Source organism: Coccinella septempunctata, chromosome 8 (genome assembly GCF_907165205.1).
Source record: "Coccinella septempunctata chromosome 8, icCocSept1.1, whole genome shotgun sequence".
Lineage (NCBI taxonomy): Eukaryota > Metazoa > Arthropoda > Insecta > Coleoptera > Coccinellidae > Coccinella > Coccinella septempunctata.
The window spans coordinates 15,089,431-15,105,345 of NC_058196.1; the positions used below are offsets into that span (position 1 = coordinate 15,089,431).

At 39.1% G+C, this 15,915-nt stretch overlaps 1 protein-coding gene across 2 annotated transcripts in view; it reads left to right on the forward strand.

Moving 5' to 3' along the window:
* The first annotated feature begins 3,530 nt into the window (after positions 1 to 3,530).
* The window catches only part of LOC123318751 (pantothenate kinase 3), a 47,954-nt gene continuing 35,569 nt past the window's right edge, over positions 3,531 to 15,915 (forward strand). Inside the window, exons 1-2 of one of the 2 annotated variants that reach the window (XM_044905484.1) lie at positions 3,531 to 3,856; positions 3,914 to 4,061. In XM_044905484.1, the coding sequence (XP_044761419.1) occupies positions 3,968 to 4,061 (94 nt within the window). In that variant the 5' untranslated portion in view covers positions 3,531 to 3,856; positions 3,914 to 3,967. Of the gene's footprint in view, positions 3,857 to 3,913; positions 4,062 to 6,044; positions 6,210 to 15,915 lie in introns of those variants that run through there. The other variant, XM_044905485.1, reaches the window with a different exon arrangement.

The window sequence follows — 15,915 nt, forward strand, 5'->3', positions numbered from 1 at the left end:
ATGGGAGATTGTGGTTATCCTATAAATTAATAAATATGTCTCGAAGTTGCATAGATTTTCCTATCACCCTTTGCGTCGGACTCTTCAAGACCAAGGTGCGCTAGATTCTCTGTGGTTCAATGGAACGATCCCGGGATATATACAGGCTCATTGATAGAAGAAAAGCCTTAATATGGCAATCTCCCACTCTGCCATACTTTCTAACTGATATCAGAATTAGGGCGAGCATTACGATGATGGGATCTTTGCTCTCGGAGAGGTACGAGGGATACGTTGACATTTATGAGGATGCTTCAAAATCACATAGTCCTGAGTCGGTAGGATACGCTGTTTGGATTCCAACCATTCTAAAAACATGTGGTAGGCTCCCCGATCACTGGGCGATTTTTTTGGCTGAAATGTTGGCTATGCTATTAACAAATCAATTCGAAAAGCGGTTATAATTTTGGACTCACTGGGTTCTCTTAATATAGATTGAAGAATGGGAAAATGGATGCTAAAACCGATATCTGCACGGTGAATGTTTTGTCTCTCCTTGCTAGGGCAAGGACCTTGCTTGAGGTTGCAAATTTCGCTTTTGTGGGTCCCTTGTCATTCATATATAGTTCACAACGACACGGCTGACATGCTGGCAAACAGGCGTAGAACTCTACCTGGAAGATCGCAGGTGAGGGGAGATCTTCGAGAACTGTAGCTTTTGGCTTTCCTTCGGAGACATACTTTGAAGGGACGGGTACAATGAGTTCCATAACATCGGACAAAGCAAGGGCAAAATATATTCTTCAATGATTAGTCCATCGACGACCGACGTATCGGAGTGAAACATATGGTTCAGAGATCTCAACGTCTCAAGGGAGAATATAACCACCATAATTAGGATCAGGTCTGGGCATTGCTCGAGACCGGCTCATTTGGCAAGCATCGGAGTGAGGGACTCCTGCCTGTGCAGCTGCGGGAGTTGGGAGATTTAACTCACTTGTTTTTCTCATGTTTTGATAATTTCCACTATGTAGATAAATGGTTTCTCTCTGTGAACGATGTCTTTTCCTCCAATAAGCCAGAGGTAATGAGTATAATACTGACCATGTCACATTCCTCTCTGAGCTTCAGCTGACTATACCCACACCAGTTTGAAAAAAAGGAGGAAGTTAATAAAAGTTGTAGACTACCCATAGGCGTAGCCAGGGTTCAGTTTCGGGGGGGTTTTAAATAAAAAATTTCTGATTTTGACATATAAATTGGGACTTTCTGAAACTAATATTATGTACCTATATTATTTCGGGGGGGTTTGACCCCCCAAACCCCCCCCCCCCCCCTTGGCTACGCCCGTGAGACTACCACACCTTGAAGATCGTCTTTGGCGATATAGATTTGGAATCCCTGTTCACCCTGGGCGCAACTGTGGAGGAAATGTGGGACTTGTTCTTGAGTGCCTTGATGAAGGCAGTCGACGGGTGCACTACCACCAAGGTGATTACTACTATCTGTCAAAACCATGAATTAATCAAGAAGTACTTAAGATCTGTCACCTTCGAGTCAGCGTTCATGTCAACTCTGTCTACTCCTCATACATCCGTTTCGCTCCCTGAGATTGATTTCCCCGAAGAACTTATAAAGAGGCATCTCCTAACCCTCGACACCGCATCTGCCCCTGGCCCTGACTGCATATCTGCCACTCTTCTGAAGAACTGTGCTTCTGAGATTTCATCTCCATTGTCCAGGATTTTCCACAAGTCGTTTCACACACATACCTTACCATCACCTTGGCTAAAATCTCTAGTCACCCCTATTAGATAAGGGATCAGAAAGATTAAAAGGAGATAGAATGAGCGCTGAAAATTATCGTCCTCGTTATCGTCCGATCACTCTGGTCTCAGTTTAAAAGGTTTGCGAACGCATTGTGAAGGAGAGTGTGCGTGAGTTTGCCCTCGAAAACAACTTAATCCCTGATGAATTTTTGCCAGGGCCCTTAATTATTACTAATCTTCTGGAGTCTGTCGACATTTGGACTCGTATTGTTTGACATGAATATACCCTTAGACGTCATTTACTTGGACTTTTCTAAAGCATTCAACCAGGTCCCTCACAGACGTCTTCTACCTACGGAAGTTGAAATATCCCGGGCTGCGAGGGAGTTTGTTGCTAATGATAGAGACATTTATTTCTTCACGAAGTTTTCGCGTGCGTGTGGATGAATCAGTTTCCGACGAAAGGAGGGTAACTAGTGGCATCTCCAGGAGTCAGTGCTTGGGCCACTTCTGTTCCTCCTATACACATCTGACCTCCCGAATAATATGAGTTCGTGGATCTCCATGTTTGCCGATGATGGAAAAAAATTTTATAATGCCCTGGACTAAGGGAAAGTTTTGCAAGATGATCTGAACGCCGTGGTTCGCTGGTCACAAAAGTGGCTTTTACCCCTTAACTTCGAGAAGTGTGTAGTTCTCCACATCGGCAAAAACAACACACGTCGCGACTACTACCTAGATAACCTACATATTTCTTCCGCGAGTAGCCACCTTGACTTGGGTGTTACTGTAAACGAGGAGCTTTCCTGGTCGTACCATATTGTCGAAACCACGCTCAATGCGAACCGTTTTGTATACAAGTTGCAGAACTCGTTTTCATCTACATATTCCCTGCTCATTGAAACATATGTGAAACCAATTTTGGAATTTGGGGGACCGGTGTGGAGTGTTGACTTGGTGCGTGATGAGGGGCTTCTGCGACGTGCGACACGCATCCCCTATGGTTTCGCGCGCCCCTCGTACAGCGAGAGACTGGCTATTCTAGGTTTTACTGGTTTTTCGGACAGGCGACGGCCTCTCATTTCAAATTAATAATAATAATAATACTGGAGTTCTTAAGTAACTCCAGGATCCGCCTATGATTGTCTCTTGAATGGCTTACCTGTTGTGATTCTTCTTCTTGGCGTGCCTTATCCGTTCCGGACGTTGGCAAGCTTTATTTTATTGGCAGCGTTCCGCGTTCCTGAAAGGCTGTACCGAAGTTTGTCCAAACCATTTCTGGAGATTGTACAACCACGAATGTCTCCTTCTGCCTGATCCCCTTCTACTCTCCATTTTGCCTTGTTGTAGTTCAGCACATGTGATAACTGTCTTATATTTATATATATTATTTATATAGACTGGATCTAGACACCTACTCCCCTGGGAATCAGACTGCTAGACAACACCGAAAACTTTGAGATTGAAAGCATAGCCATAGGGTTAATCTTTGAATGGGCTGTTCCAGGATTCTTAGACACTCTCGATATGGGGGCAGACGGACAGAGAAATCTATATCTCTGTATGGGGGATAGCCCGTTACCTCCGATATGATTCTTATCGGAGGTAACGGATAGCCAGAGATCAGAGATATATCTCTGCCAGAGATATAGAAATCTATTTCTCTGGGGATAGCATATGAGAGAGCTGGCACTTTCGACAAGAAGAAAAAGATTAACTCTTTGGTTATGTCGCATGTCAGTGTTAATGATACTGTCACTGTCATGTCTGTCAGTGTCAAGTGTCAAGTGTTAACCTGTCTATTTTTGTTAGAACTTTTATTTGACCGAATAAAAAAATTTCCGTGTTTTTATCGAATTCGAGATAATCAGTTAGTTTTTCCCGTAATAATCTTTCAGAATTTTCGCAGATTGGAGTCAGCTTCATTTAATTAAGTTTTTTTCATTGAACAGTGTGTAATTCCTATTTTATTGGGAATACTTTTTCTTCCTTCCTTGTGATTAATTATTTTCTTTGAAAGAACTTCTAGATTTATTGTTGATATATTGTTAATCCTTTGGCATAGTTAAAATAAGAGTAACTGGGATCTCTGAACATCTAATATTCTTGTAGGTGATTCAAATATTATTTGCTTCTTGATCGTAATGACAATGAATGCATTTCAGAAAATATACCAAGAATTATCTACTGTGTTCTGTAAGACACTTGGCTCAACTAGAATGGATTCTAAAGAACAGGGTATCAGCTCAAGTGCAGGCTGCTGCAATGGTTCTGAAGAGTTGGGGGAAAATTTCAGTGTAGATGAAATTCCATGTATGTATTCCAAGCTAACATTTTTCCAGAATTCTGGATATTTGTTGCCTTTCCCAGTATTTCATGATACTAGGGACAAGGTTGTGTCTGGTGAAACTAAGTTTAGTTATCACAGCTGTGAGTAATATAACTAGAATCTAAATACCTAGATAACACTGGTTCAGTATCACCAGGATACCTTGAATATCATTCTTTACTGGAGTTGATATGTAATGGTGATGGGTGAACTATATTACCCTTCAATTGTCCCAATGGTACTTCAGTTTATTCTCTGAATAATCAATTATCACATGATTGTTTAGGTCTAAAAGGGGTTGGCTCTCAAATGGCTTTTGGGTTGAAAGCTTTGATTAATACATTCAAAAGTGAGAGAATAATAACATTCCAAGAAACATCAAACACTAGATAATGTAGTGGACTTTGTAAGAGTAGGACGGAATCAGAGTCAGCATTTGATACAAACATGGTCATTTCCCAGTTGTAAATGAATCAGTTCTTACTGTTTAGCGTCTATATATTGTATGTAGAATGAAACTACATCATGTACTGCCCAAGATGAGATTATGAAGTTGCCTTCAACTTCAATATGATTTTTAGAATTGGATTATAAGAACTTAAACATATAAACTTCATGTGACATGACTATTTCTTGGTAGAGTATTAAACTTACTTAATCAATGTTCTACTTTTACAGTTGTTGCAAACTATTTTGTAACTAGAGTAGCTAAATACATGCAGTGATCTATAAAGCAGTACTTAGTTCAATACTTTTCAAATAGATGGCGGCGCAATCATTGACCATAAAATCTTAAGGTTTTCCAGCTCTGGTATATACGGTAGAAACTCACCATAAATCTAGTAAATTATGTTTACTATACTTTGTTTTTATTAGTAACTATCATTTGAGACAAAGAATGTATTGTACTGGATGCTTTAATTTAAATGATGATATATTTATGTCATTTTTTTGAGGACGAAAAGGACAAGCAACTGATACTAAGGAGCAATATATAGGTTTTTAAATTCTATTGTAACCTGAATGAATATCAGATCTGTCTAGGTGAATTATTAATTGAGTTAATTGTACTGTTATTAGAATTAATTGCACTGATACATGTGTGACCCGAATAGTTTACACACTTATAAATTGTAGATACTAAAGAGAATGAAATCACACAAATAAGTTTTCAGACAGATTTTGAATAGGAAGATTTTTAAATAAATTACAAACTGCTAATAGGTTTTTCCTCAAAATTTTGAAGCACTCCATGTGCTCTTTCACCAAATACCAATACTAATTAGGGAAAACTTTCCAAAGAGTGGTTCCGTTTTATAAACAACACTTTTCTTTTTTCTCAACACTACAAGAGAAATTCCAATGATTTCAAAACAAAAAAGGTTAACATTATACTTTGACCAATTCGAAAGGATAGGGGCTAATATTGAGCCACAAAAACGACAAGAGGGGTTAACATAGCAGAGTCACCTTAAAATGCGAGTCAAACTAACGAATGTGAGCTTGATATTGTGCGTGTGAAAAAAAAGTGAACGTAATTCAACAATCAACGTTGTTGAACAATCGTCTTGATTGATGCTTCAGCGAACTAGATTTTTTCGATAAAACAGGAGTATTTTCAGTGACTGCTCAACATCTCCAAATTTTTAATAGGTACCTATTAGGTAGAAAAACCTGCATAAATGACTGATAGTGAATTGAACTGTGAACAGAATATTTACCATTGGTTTCGCAAACACAAGGAGCGCTATTTGTCCAACAATGCATACTTTGAACTGTGTTCTTCTCATCAGGCGATTCCGTAATACTAAAAATACGATTTTCAATTGAAAGGATTAGATAATTCACTTCGACCTTTCCAATTTATCTTTGTACTTTCGAGATAATTTTATAGAAATTCGTATCAGATAAAACGCCGTTTTGTAAATATGTAATGAGGTATTTGAAAGTACAGTTCGTTCGCATCGCTTTCAAGTGCTGTGTTTTTCGCCGATGGAGTTCTGTTTTTTTCTCTATTTTTATGATACTTGACGCGTCGAGTGTTCAGTGACATGCATCGACGCTGGTGATTTTATAAGCGGAATTGGATAGTGTTACCTACTTTTCTGGAATGGAATACCCTTCAATTTACTGTAAGTTACATGAAGGTCATATGGCCAAGATGACCTTATTCCCCTCAAACTACTTCTTTTCCATGAAAAATAACTTCGAAGGAATTTGAAATCTTCTAAGTCCATTCCATTTTGCACAAATTGAGTGTTCAAGCAAAAAATAAATTTTGAATTAATGTGGCCGATGAAAATCCATATTGAAACAGATTATACGATTTTCACAAAATGAGTTTTTAAACCACTCAAAAATTTTATCTTCACTCATGCTATTGTGATAGAGAAACACGTGTAGTGGTTCAAAAACTCATTTTGTGAAAATCTTATAATATGTTGATAAATTCTTGTAGTACCTTGAGTGTGATATCTTCTTGAACTTGAATTAGCATTGCTTCATGAAACTTTAATTCAGCGTCATTTGGAGAATTTTCCGGATTCGTCATCCACAGCATTTCTCTGTTTTCTAAGCATTTCGTTATGGAAAGAATCAAAATTTCTTAGGTATTTTTCTTGTTCTAACGATAGTGCGTCCTGATGAGCAGAATACTAGAAAGAAAAATTGAATAATGCAGCCTTCATCAAACTGATTCGAAGTCTTGACTAAGCAAAAAATAATGAATCATGAGTACATAATTTGTTATCCAATTGCAGTGTGAAAAATATCATCTCTGCGTCAAAAATCTTCTGCTGAATTCTCGTCGTTAAAAAAAGGGCAGTGTGCTGGGTCCGCTGCTATTTGTTGTATATGTTACGGCTACATATAGGTGTGAGCATAAACTTAAGATTAGCCGGCTAAACTTAGGTTTATGTTCGAGGATCGGCTAAAGTTCGATAAAATATTCATCTGCGTAAGGGCATTTCATCTTTAGCCGGCTAATGTGCACATTACCCAAAACGGAACGGCTAAAAATGTATTCGATGGACACGCGGAGAGGTGATGTGTCATGAATGTTCGGATGGAAGAGGACGAACGCACACGGCCACTTTTTCGTTTAAATTTTTAGAATTTAAATATGCAAAAGAGCATCGAACGTATTGGGGTTGTATTACATAACGCCCATGGGTTTTCAATTTAACATTCAACCAGTTATTTTCATCTGTTTAGGAGATTAATGCTCTTCAAATCGAGCCTAATTTGTGAAAAACCATAATATGACCCCACAAGGAAATGAGATATAGAAGACATAGTCAGTGTCTTGTGAAAAAACAGAATATGGCCTCACAAGTAAATGAAATATAAGATACTAGCTGACCCGGCAAACCTAGTTTTGCCATTTAAATTATTTCTAGGGTAGATAATAATAACTAACTCATCGTGATTGCTCGATTGGTGGTGAGAAAAAGGAATGCCTTTTTTTCTGTACTGTACAATGTTTTTTGGGAATATTTTGTTATATAAACCTTGCCCTAACAATAATAATCACAACAAAAAAAGAATTGTCCAATTTGGTGCGATCGTTTGAACAATAAAGCATTTTGAAGTAAACCATAGATCTTCTTTTATTAATATAGATTAGACATAGAAAATTTTTTCTGTAAACAGAAGCATATTTTCCCTACCATTCAATAATTGGGTTTATGGAAAAATTACGAAATAGGAACTATAGTTTCTAACGTTACATTTTCTTTCCAACCAATTCTCTCGCAAAAAAGAACAAAAAAAAAATTATGAACATGAACATTGTTAAAAACACTTTCTCTAGCTGATTTTGTTAAAAATTCCTTCCCGAGTCCTTGAACATACGGGTTCCAAAATACGGCCTGTCGCCACCCTTGATGAATCATCCCGGGGGAAACAAGTGCATTCATCGTAAAGCTTATCAGCTAAATAGTCAGGTCAACTACTAACAAGATTGAGTACTTCAACTTATATTTTTCTGAAATTTGACCTTTGGTATTTTGATGAAGAAGTTCGCGGCATCATTCTTGTCTTCATTTTTTCCTTTTGCTCATTCAATTCCCCTCAAATTATGAATAATAACAAGATGATAAATAATCATTAACACTACAGTTTTCCCTTACACTCAAAATAGCATGTCTCGAATTTTGTCATCAAGCGTTTAGATTTTTAGATTAGTCAATAAGAATTCGTTGAGACACAGTTGAAACAAATATATGTTCATTGTCCAATTTCTCAACTGCTTGACAAAATGTTTTTCTGCTATTAAAATATGTGAAATTCATACAAAAAATGCATTACATTAATAGTTCGATTATACTCGTATTACTATTTTTTTACATTCTTTTAATTGCGTTCCCTCATTCCTTATACATTTTTAGCCGATGGTATGTGGTTACACTCAAGTTTAGCCGGCTGAAGATAGAAGAAACTAACATTAACAAATACCCGAAGCTAAACCTAAGTTTAGCCGGCTAATCTTAAGTTTATGTTCACACCTATCTTTAGCCGTAACATATATATATATATATATATATATATATATATATATATATATATATATATATATATATATATATATATATATATATATATATATATATATATATAAATGACATTCCTAATATCGTCAGAACTATACTCTCCGCCTTCAGGGAGAGAAATGATATATCTAGAACATTGAACTCTATGGGAACTGGAATGGCATCGCGATACAGGCAAAATGAGGAAGAGTGAAAGGGAAGATGTAGAGCAACCTTTCTCTCTCGCACGCCGTTGCTATTAGCAACGTAAACATTTCAATGTGCGGGAATGAAAGAATGAACTATTCGAACTGAAAATATTTGAAGGTTTGATACTGATTGGAAAAATTTTTACTTCTTTCTCTATTTCCCAAATTGTTCAAATCTTTCAACGAGTCGGTTCGTACTGTAACCAGTCCGGCCCTTGCGGTCGGACCTTTCGAGAAACAGAGCGGTCGAGAAATTCCAGAATAACCGCGAATCTACCTGAATGTTTCCGGCGCCTATATAAGCCCAGCGGAGGAGCAGGTAGGCAAGTACAACTACAGTAACAGTGCAAGCGACTAGTGGAAATAAACAAGAGTGGAAATAAATAGAAGTGTGATACTTAGTTTGTGAATTATAAGTGTATTAAGTGTAAATAAATAATTTTAATAAGTTGGACGTTTTAATCAGCGAAGAAAACGTTACATTGGTGTCAAGTGTGCGGTTCAACATCGCTCGAATTAAATAAATAATTTTGGATATTTGGAGTTCATGCCAGTGACCACAAGACTGCAGAACACGATGGAGACTCAAGCGGTAATGGACTTTTTGAGAAAATTAAATGAGAAAATGGACGAGAATTCTTGTAAGTTGGAAGAAAATTCTCGAAAATTGAATGAGAAAATGGACGAGAACTCTTGTAAAATGAATGAGAAAATGGACGAGAACTCTTGTAAGTTGAATGAACAAATGGAAGAAAATTCTCGAAAATTGAATGAGAAAATGGACCAGATTAAGGAAAATTGTAATGATGTGGTGAGTCAACTTACAGATAAATTGGATAAGAAACTGGAAACCATAAATGAAAAATTTGAAAAAGTAGACGAGAAGTTTGATATAGTGAACGAGAAATTTTACGAAGTTTATGAAAGTGTTCATGAAAAGTTTGACAAAGTTTATGAAAGAGTTGACGAAAAGTTTGACAAAGTTTATGACGACGTTAATGGAAAATTGGAGGAAATGGCAGGAATAATTGAACATCATTCCAAATTGATAGATTCCTTGAAAAGAATGTCAAACAGAACAGATATTCTGGCTTCAACACCCTACAGCACAGCGAAAGCGGAAAATGACGGCGAAGGTAGTAGAATGAAGATCAAGCCTCCAACTTTTGATGGAAAAATACCCTGGTCAACTTACCAAAAACAGTTTGAAGCTGCTGCGCTGGCAAACAATTGGAACGATAACGAAAAAGCCAAGGCATTAATAATAGCTCTACGAGGAGAGGCACTCAACATTCTGCAAACGATTCCGGAGAGCCAACAAGCCTGTTACGAAGTTCTTACATCGAAACTTCAGATGAGATATGGTGATGCTCATCTACAACAAGTATACCATGCACAAATAAAGAATCGAGTGCAGAAAACAGGGGAAAATCTCCAAGAGTTTGAAGCTGATGTGGCGAGATTAGTCAGGCTGGCTTATCCATCTGCTCCAGATAGCTTCCTGGAACAGCTATCAATCCAGACATTCGTGGACGGGATAAAGGATAGCGAAATACAACAAGCCCTGAGACTAGCACGCCCTAGAACCATAGATGATGCCTTAGCCCAGGCTTTGGAAATAGAGGCAGCGAAGCAAGCGTCGCATAGAGGACACCTTCGTGTAAGACAAGTCCAAGAAACAGACCGATCTATTGAGGACATTGTCAGAGAAGAAATCCGCAGAATATCACAAACTAGGAAAAAGGATACTGTGTGCTGGAACTGCAACAAAAGTGGGCATTTCAAGCGAAACTGTCCAGAATTGGAAAAAGAGTCGCAGCAGGGAAACTAAAAGGGGTCGGTGATAAGGGGCATAAATCGACCCAAGCCAAAAATGCCCCCGAAGTGATAATCCGAGGAATAATGTCTAAGGATTTATCAAGCATAGTTATCCCTGGAAAGATAAATGATCGAAATGTGAAAATACTGGTAGGCACTGGCTCGACCAAAACCATTGTGCGTCCAGAAATTGCTGAAGGATTGGAGATTCGCCCAGTTAGGATCAAACTTCGAACTGCGTCTGGACAAGAAATACCGACTTATGGATCGATCGTCCCCACTATTGAATTAGGAAACACATCAGTTAACCACGAAGTTCTGGTAGCTGGAATCACGGAAGAAGTTATTCTGGGATTGGACCTTGTTAAGAAGCTTGGATGCCAATTGGATTTGAAGAGTGACGTACTTCGGCTAGGAAGTGAAGAGATTCCATTCAATGATGTGGAGGACAAGATATATCGGATTCGACTGACCGAGGACATCACGTTGCCAGGGCGAACTGAAGGCATAGTGACTGGTAGATGTGACGATGTAACGAGGAGTGGCTGCGTGAGAGTAATTGAGCCCTCTGACGATACAACCTTAGCTAAAGGACTACTACTTGGAAAGACCTTGTCACCCTGAAGAAGGATACCTTGATTGGACGTGGTGTACCTGTGTACCATATTTCGGGTGGGATAAGTACTGCAGAAGTCTCAAAATCGCAAAGTAATTCTGAAGAACTGGTGTCCCTCCTCACTTCAAAATGTCAAGAGCTCGACCGATACCAACTACTCGAAGTGAGAAAATTGGTTCAAACGTTCTCCGACGTTTTTGCTACGGACGGAAAAGCAGGGAAGACTGATGTTGTGCAGCATAAAATCAATACTGGTGATGCACAACCTATCCGACAGCATCCTAGACGTCTTCCTCTGGCAAAAAGGGAAGAAGCTGAAAGGATTATTGAAGACATGGCGAGAGAAGGTGTAATCGAACCGTCAGATAGCCCCTGGACATCGCCCGTAGTATTAGTGAAGAAGAAGGATGGAACTACTAGATTCTGCGTAGACTATAGGCAGCTCAATCAGGCCACGAAAAAGGACAGCTATCCCTTACCGAGAATTGATGATACCCTGGATACACTCTCGGGATCACGTTGGTTTTCCACCTTGGATCTGAAGAGTGGATATTGGCAGGTTGGCTTGGATCCAAAAGACAAAGAAAAGACTGCCTTCAGTATTGGAACGGGTCTGTGGCAGTTTAAAGTTATGCCTTTCGGTCTATGCAATGCTCCTGCCACATTTGAACGTCTGATGGAGACAATATTGAGAGGGCTCTCCTGGAAAACTTGTCTGGTGTATCTGGATGATGTGATAGTAGTGGGAAAATCATTCCAAGATCACTTACGCAACCTATCCGAGGTTTTCCAGCGACTTCGTGATGCCAATCTAAAGCTAAGTCCTAAAAAATGTAATCTGTTTCGAACAGAAGTGAAATATTTAGGACACGTAGTTTCACGTAGAGGTGTCAAGGTTGATCCGGATAAGATCAAGGCAGTGCAGGAATGGCCTATACCGAAAGACAAGAGTGAGTTGCGGAGTTTCTTAGGCCTTTGCACTTATTATAGAAGATTTGTATCTGGTTTTGCCAACGTTACCAAGCCGCTGACGAAATTGACGGAAGATGGACAGGAGTACATATGGTCCGATGATTGCACTGAAGCCTTCGAACGATTGAAAAAGGCTCTGGTCACAGCTCCAGTTCTGAGTTACGCAAGGGCTGAAGGTAAATTTGTGCTCGACACCGACGCCAGTAATACAGCCATTGGCGGCGTTCTATCGCAAGTCCAGGATGGACAGGAAAGAGTCATCGGGTACTTCAGCAAGGTGTTGTCCAAACCAGAACGAAATTATTGCGTGACCAGGAGAGAACTTTTAGCAGTCATCAAGTCCGTAGAACATTTCTACAAATATTTGTACGGAAGGAAATTCTTACTAAGAACGGACCATGCTGCTTTAAAATGGCTCCTGAGTTTCAAGAACCCGGAAGGACAAGTGGCTAGATGGATTGAGAGGCTGCAAGAGTATGACTTTGACACTGAACACAGAGCGGGGACTAGCCATCGCAATGCAGACGCGTTATCAAGAAGACCTTGTCCCGAGAATTGCAGCCATTGTTCGCGCCTGGAAGAAAAGATCGATTTAAGGCGGACCACCGTAATCGAAGACGACTGGCTACCTGAAGAAATTCAAAGAGCACAAGAGGAAGATAACGACTTGAAAGTAATCCTGAGTTGGAAGAAGAGCGGTAGACGACCTACTTGGGAAGAAGTATCCAGACTGAGCCAGAATGTAAAGTCGTATTGGGCACAATGGGAAACATTGAAGATTGATGGAGGTCTTCTGAAACGTTGTTGGGAAAATGAAGATGGAACTGAGCAGAGACTTCAGTTGATTGTGCCAAAGAGCCGTGTTACAGACATTCTGACCAGACTACATAATGGAACTTCAGGTGGACATTTCGGGATAACCAAGACGTTGGAAAAAGTCAGGCAGCGATTTTATTGGCTAAATTGTAAGAGGGACGTTAAAGATTGGTGTAGAAGATGCAAGGTTTGCGCTGCTGCTAACGGACCTTATGGTAAAGGAAAAGCACCAATGAGACAATATAACGTCGGATCCCCCATGGAACGAGTAGCTATCGACATCGCTGGCCCCTTTCCCGAAACAGACCATGGAAACAAGTACATTTTGGTAGCGATGGACTATTTCACGAAATGGGTGGAAGCCTACGGTATTCCTAATCAAGAGGCAAGTACGGTAGCTGATAAATTGGTCAGAGAATTCTTCTGCAGATTTGGAATACCTCTGGAGCAGTGACGGCTCGTGCCCATAAGGTGTGGGTCGGCCAGACCCAGGATATACAGGGGAATATCCTGAAATAAAATTAATATCTATTTTTCCAACCAATAACTGAAAATGAAAACGCGGAATCCCACCATAATCTCTGTGTTTCTAAAATTAAATATTTATATATTTTTTGTCGATTAAGTTTCTGAAGATAAGTTGGATAGGGTTGCGGCTAAGGGATGGAAAAAAATATTCAATTTTATTTCCCAAAAATAAATGCAATCAGAAATGACATGTTTTCCAGCATCTTGATGTTAAGTTATTGGTTGAGAAACTACTCATTGATAGAAGAAGAAGGTAATTGAAAAGCAATTGGTGGGTTTCAGTGTCTTCATTTTGAGTGGTTGATTAATATTGAAGAAATATTGATTTTTTTCCAGACTTATGCCCCATCCTGTAGATATAGTCTGATTTATTTTTATACAACGGTGTATAAAAGTTTCGTTTTCAATGCGATATAAAGGCTTGTTTTTGGAGAAAGAATGTACTATACTTCTTTGTTTTTGCCCAGCTTTTGAATAATAGTTTTATTCTTCTTCGGTGTCTCTCTGTAAATACCGATAACAAATTTATTACAACACAAAACGTCAATACGAATCAAAATTTTAAGTTCACTGAAACACATCTACAATTTTGATTTTAAGTGAAAATGTACTAATTTTTCCTTTCTTTATTTCACCATTCTTCCTTCTACTGTCACATGATCTTGTGACAGGATGCAAAGTTTGTTTCGATTTCTACTACTCCAATTATTCAACAATTAAAGAAATTTAGAATCCACTCAGATTGTCAAAATTTACGAAATGAATCGAAGAAAACTGATAAACACGTGCACCCCTTTCTCTCATTCTACGACACTGACCTAATTCCATTCATAATATGGAAACAGCGATGCGGATGCGATTCTTATATCCCCACTCCGAGGCTCGGCCGGCCGGCCTACGCGTATTCAAGAAGCTTCGAAATCACCATGCCCTTATAAATTCACTAGGAATTACGAATTTTTATGGTCAAAAAATCACTAAACTACTCTTATACGGTCGGAATACCCTTTTTCAAAAATTAACTATTCATTTGATAATAAAAAAATCTAACTATAATTAGGGATATATTATATTTTCATTGACTAAAACTACTCTTAAAAGGTGCGAATACGCTCTTTTCTAAAATAGACATAATATTTAATGATTAACTATTCATTTGATAATATAATATCTTAGAATAGACAATGAGGAAATCTAGAAATATGACAACTAAACGACCAAACCATAGCAAGGTAGGCCCAACTCGTGCTGGCCGACCGTGTATGTATCTAGCAGCGACGTAATACGATGTTCAACTTGGTGATAACTGCGTGCGACGTAGGTGCTGTATAGTACAACAACTTGAAGCGTTTCGCTAGGCTACTGCCGGCTGGCCGACCTAGCGTGTAGCGTGTTTATCGTAAGGAAAGAGAACTTCGAAATAAACTAACTCAGGGCGACAGGGGCGTCACGTTGATCGAAATAAGTTGTCGTACGTATTACTAGGGAATAAATCGAGAATTTAATATCGAAATTAATCATTTGGAATAAGTTTTGAAGAATAAAATAATTATAATTATTTTCCATTTCTCGATTATTTTTGGGTCGGCCCGGCCGACCCTGCATACCCGGACGAGCCGTCATTGCTCTGGAGCTGCATTGTGATCAAGGCCGAAATTTTGAATCGAAGCTATTCCAAGAAGTATGCAGCAATTTGGGAATTCACAAAACAAGGACTACACCTCTTCATCCACAATCAGACGGCATGGTCGAACGAATGAATCGGACCATGGGAAAACATCTAGCCAAAGTAGTTTCTGATCACCAGCGGGATTGGGATGAATATTTACATCTATTCACCATGGCATATAGATCTTCGGTTCAAGAATCTACCAAGGAAACCCCATCCAGTATAATGTTCGGCCGAGAAATAAGGCTGCCTTGCGACTTAGAGTTTGGATGTAAGCCTGGAGAAGACGTAGCTGGGGAGGACTACGTTAGTAAATTAAGGAACAAGCTGGATTACATTCATGGCAAGGTGCGCAATCAAATGCAGCAAGCAAGTGACCGAATGAAAATGCGCTACGACATCAAGGCTATTGAAGGTGGATTCACCACTGGGGATCTGGTGTGGCTACATAATCCACAAAGGAAGAAAGGTTTTTCACCAAAGCTGCAGAGACAGTGGGAGGGACCGTATGAAATAATCAAGAGGATAAATGATGTAGTTTACCGGATAAGGAAGCTCCCCAGAGGAAAACCAAAGGTTGTCCATTTCAACCGATTAGCCCCGTACGCGCAGGACGAAGAAGAAGTACGTCTTGTGGAAGCCCCGATGCAAGGTAGCAGTGATTACCAGAAGTTTATGGAT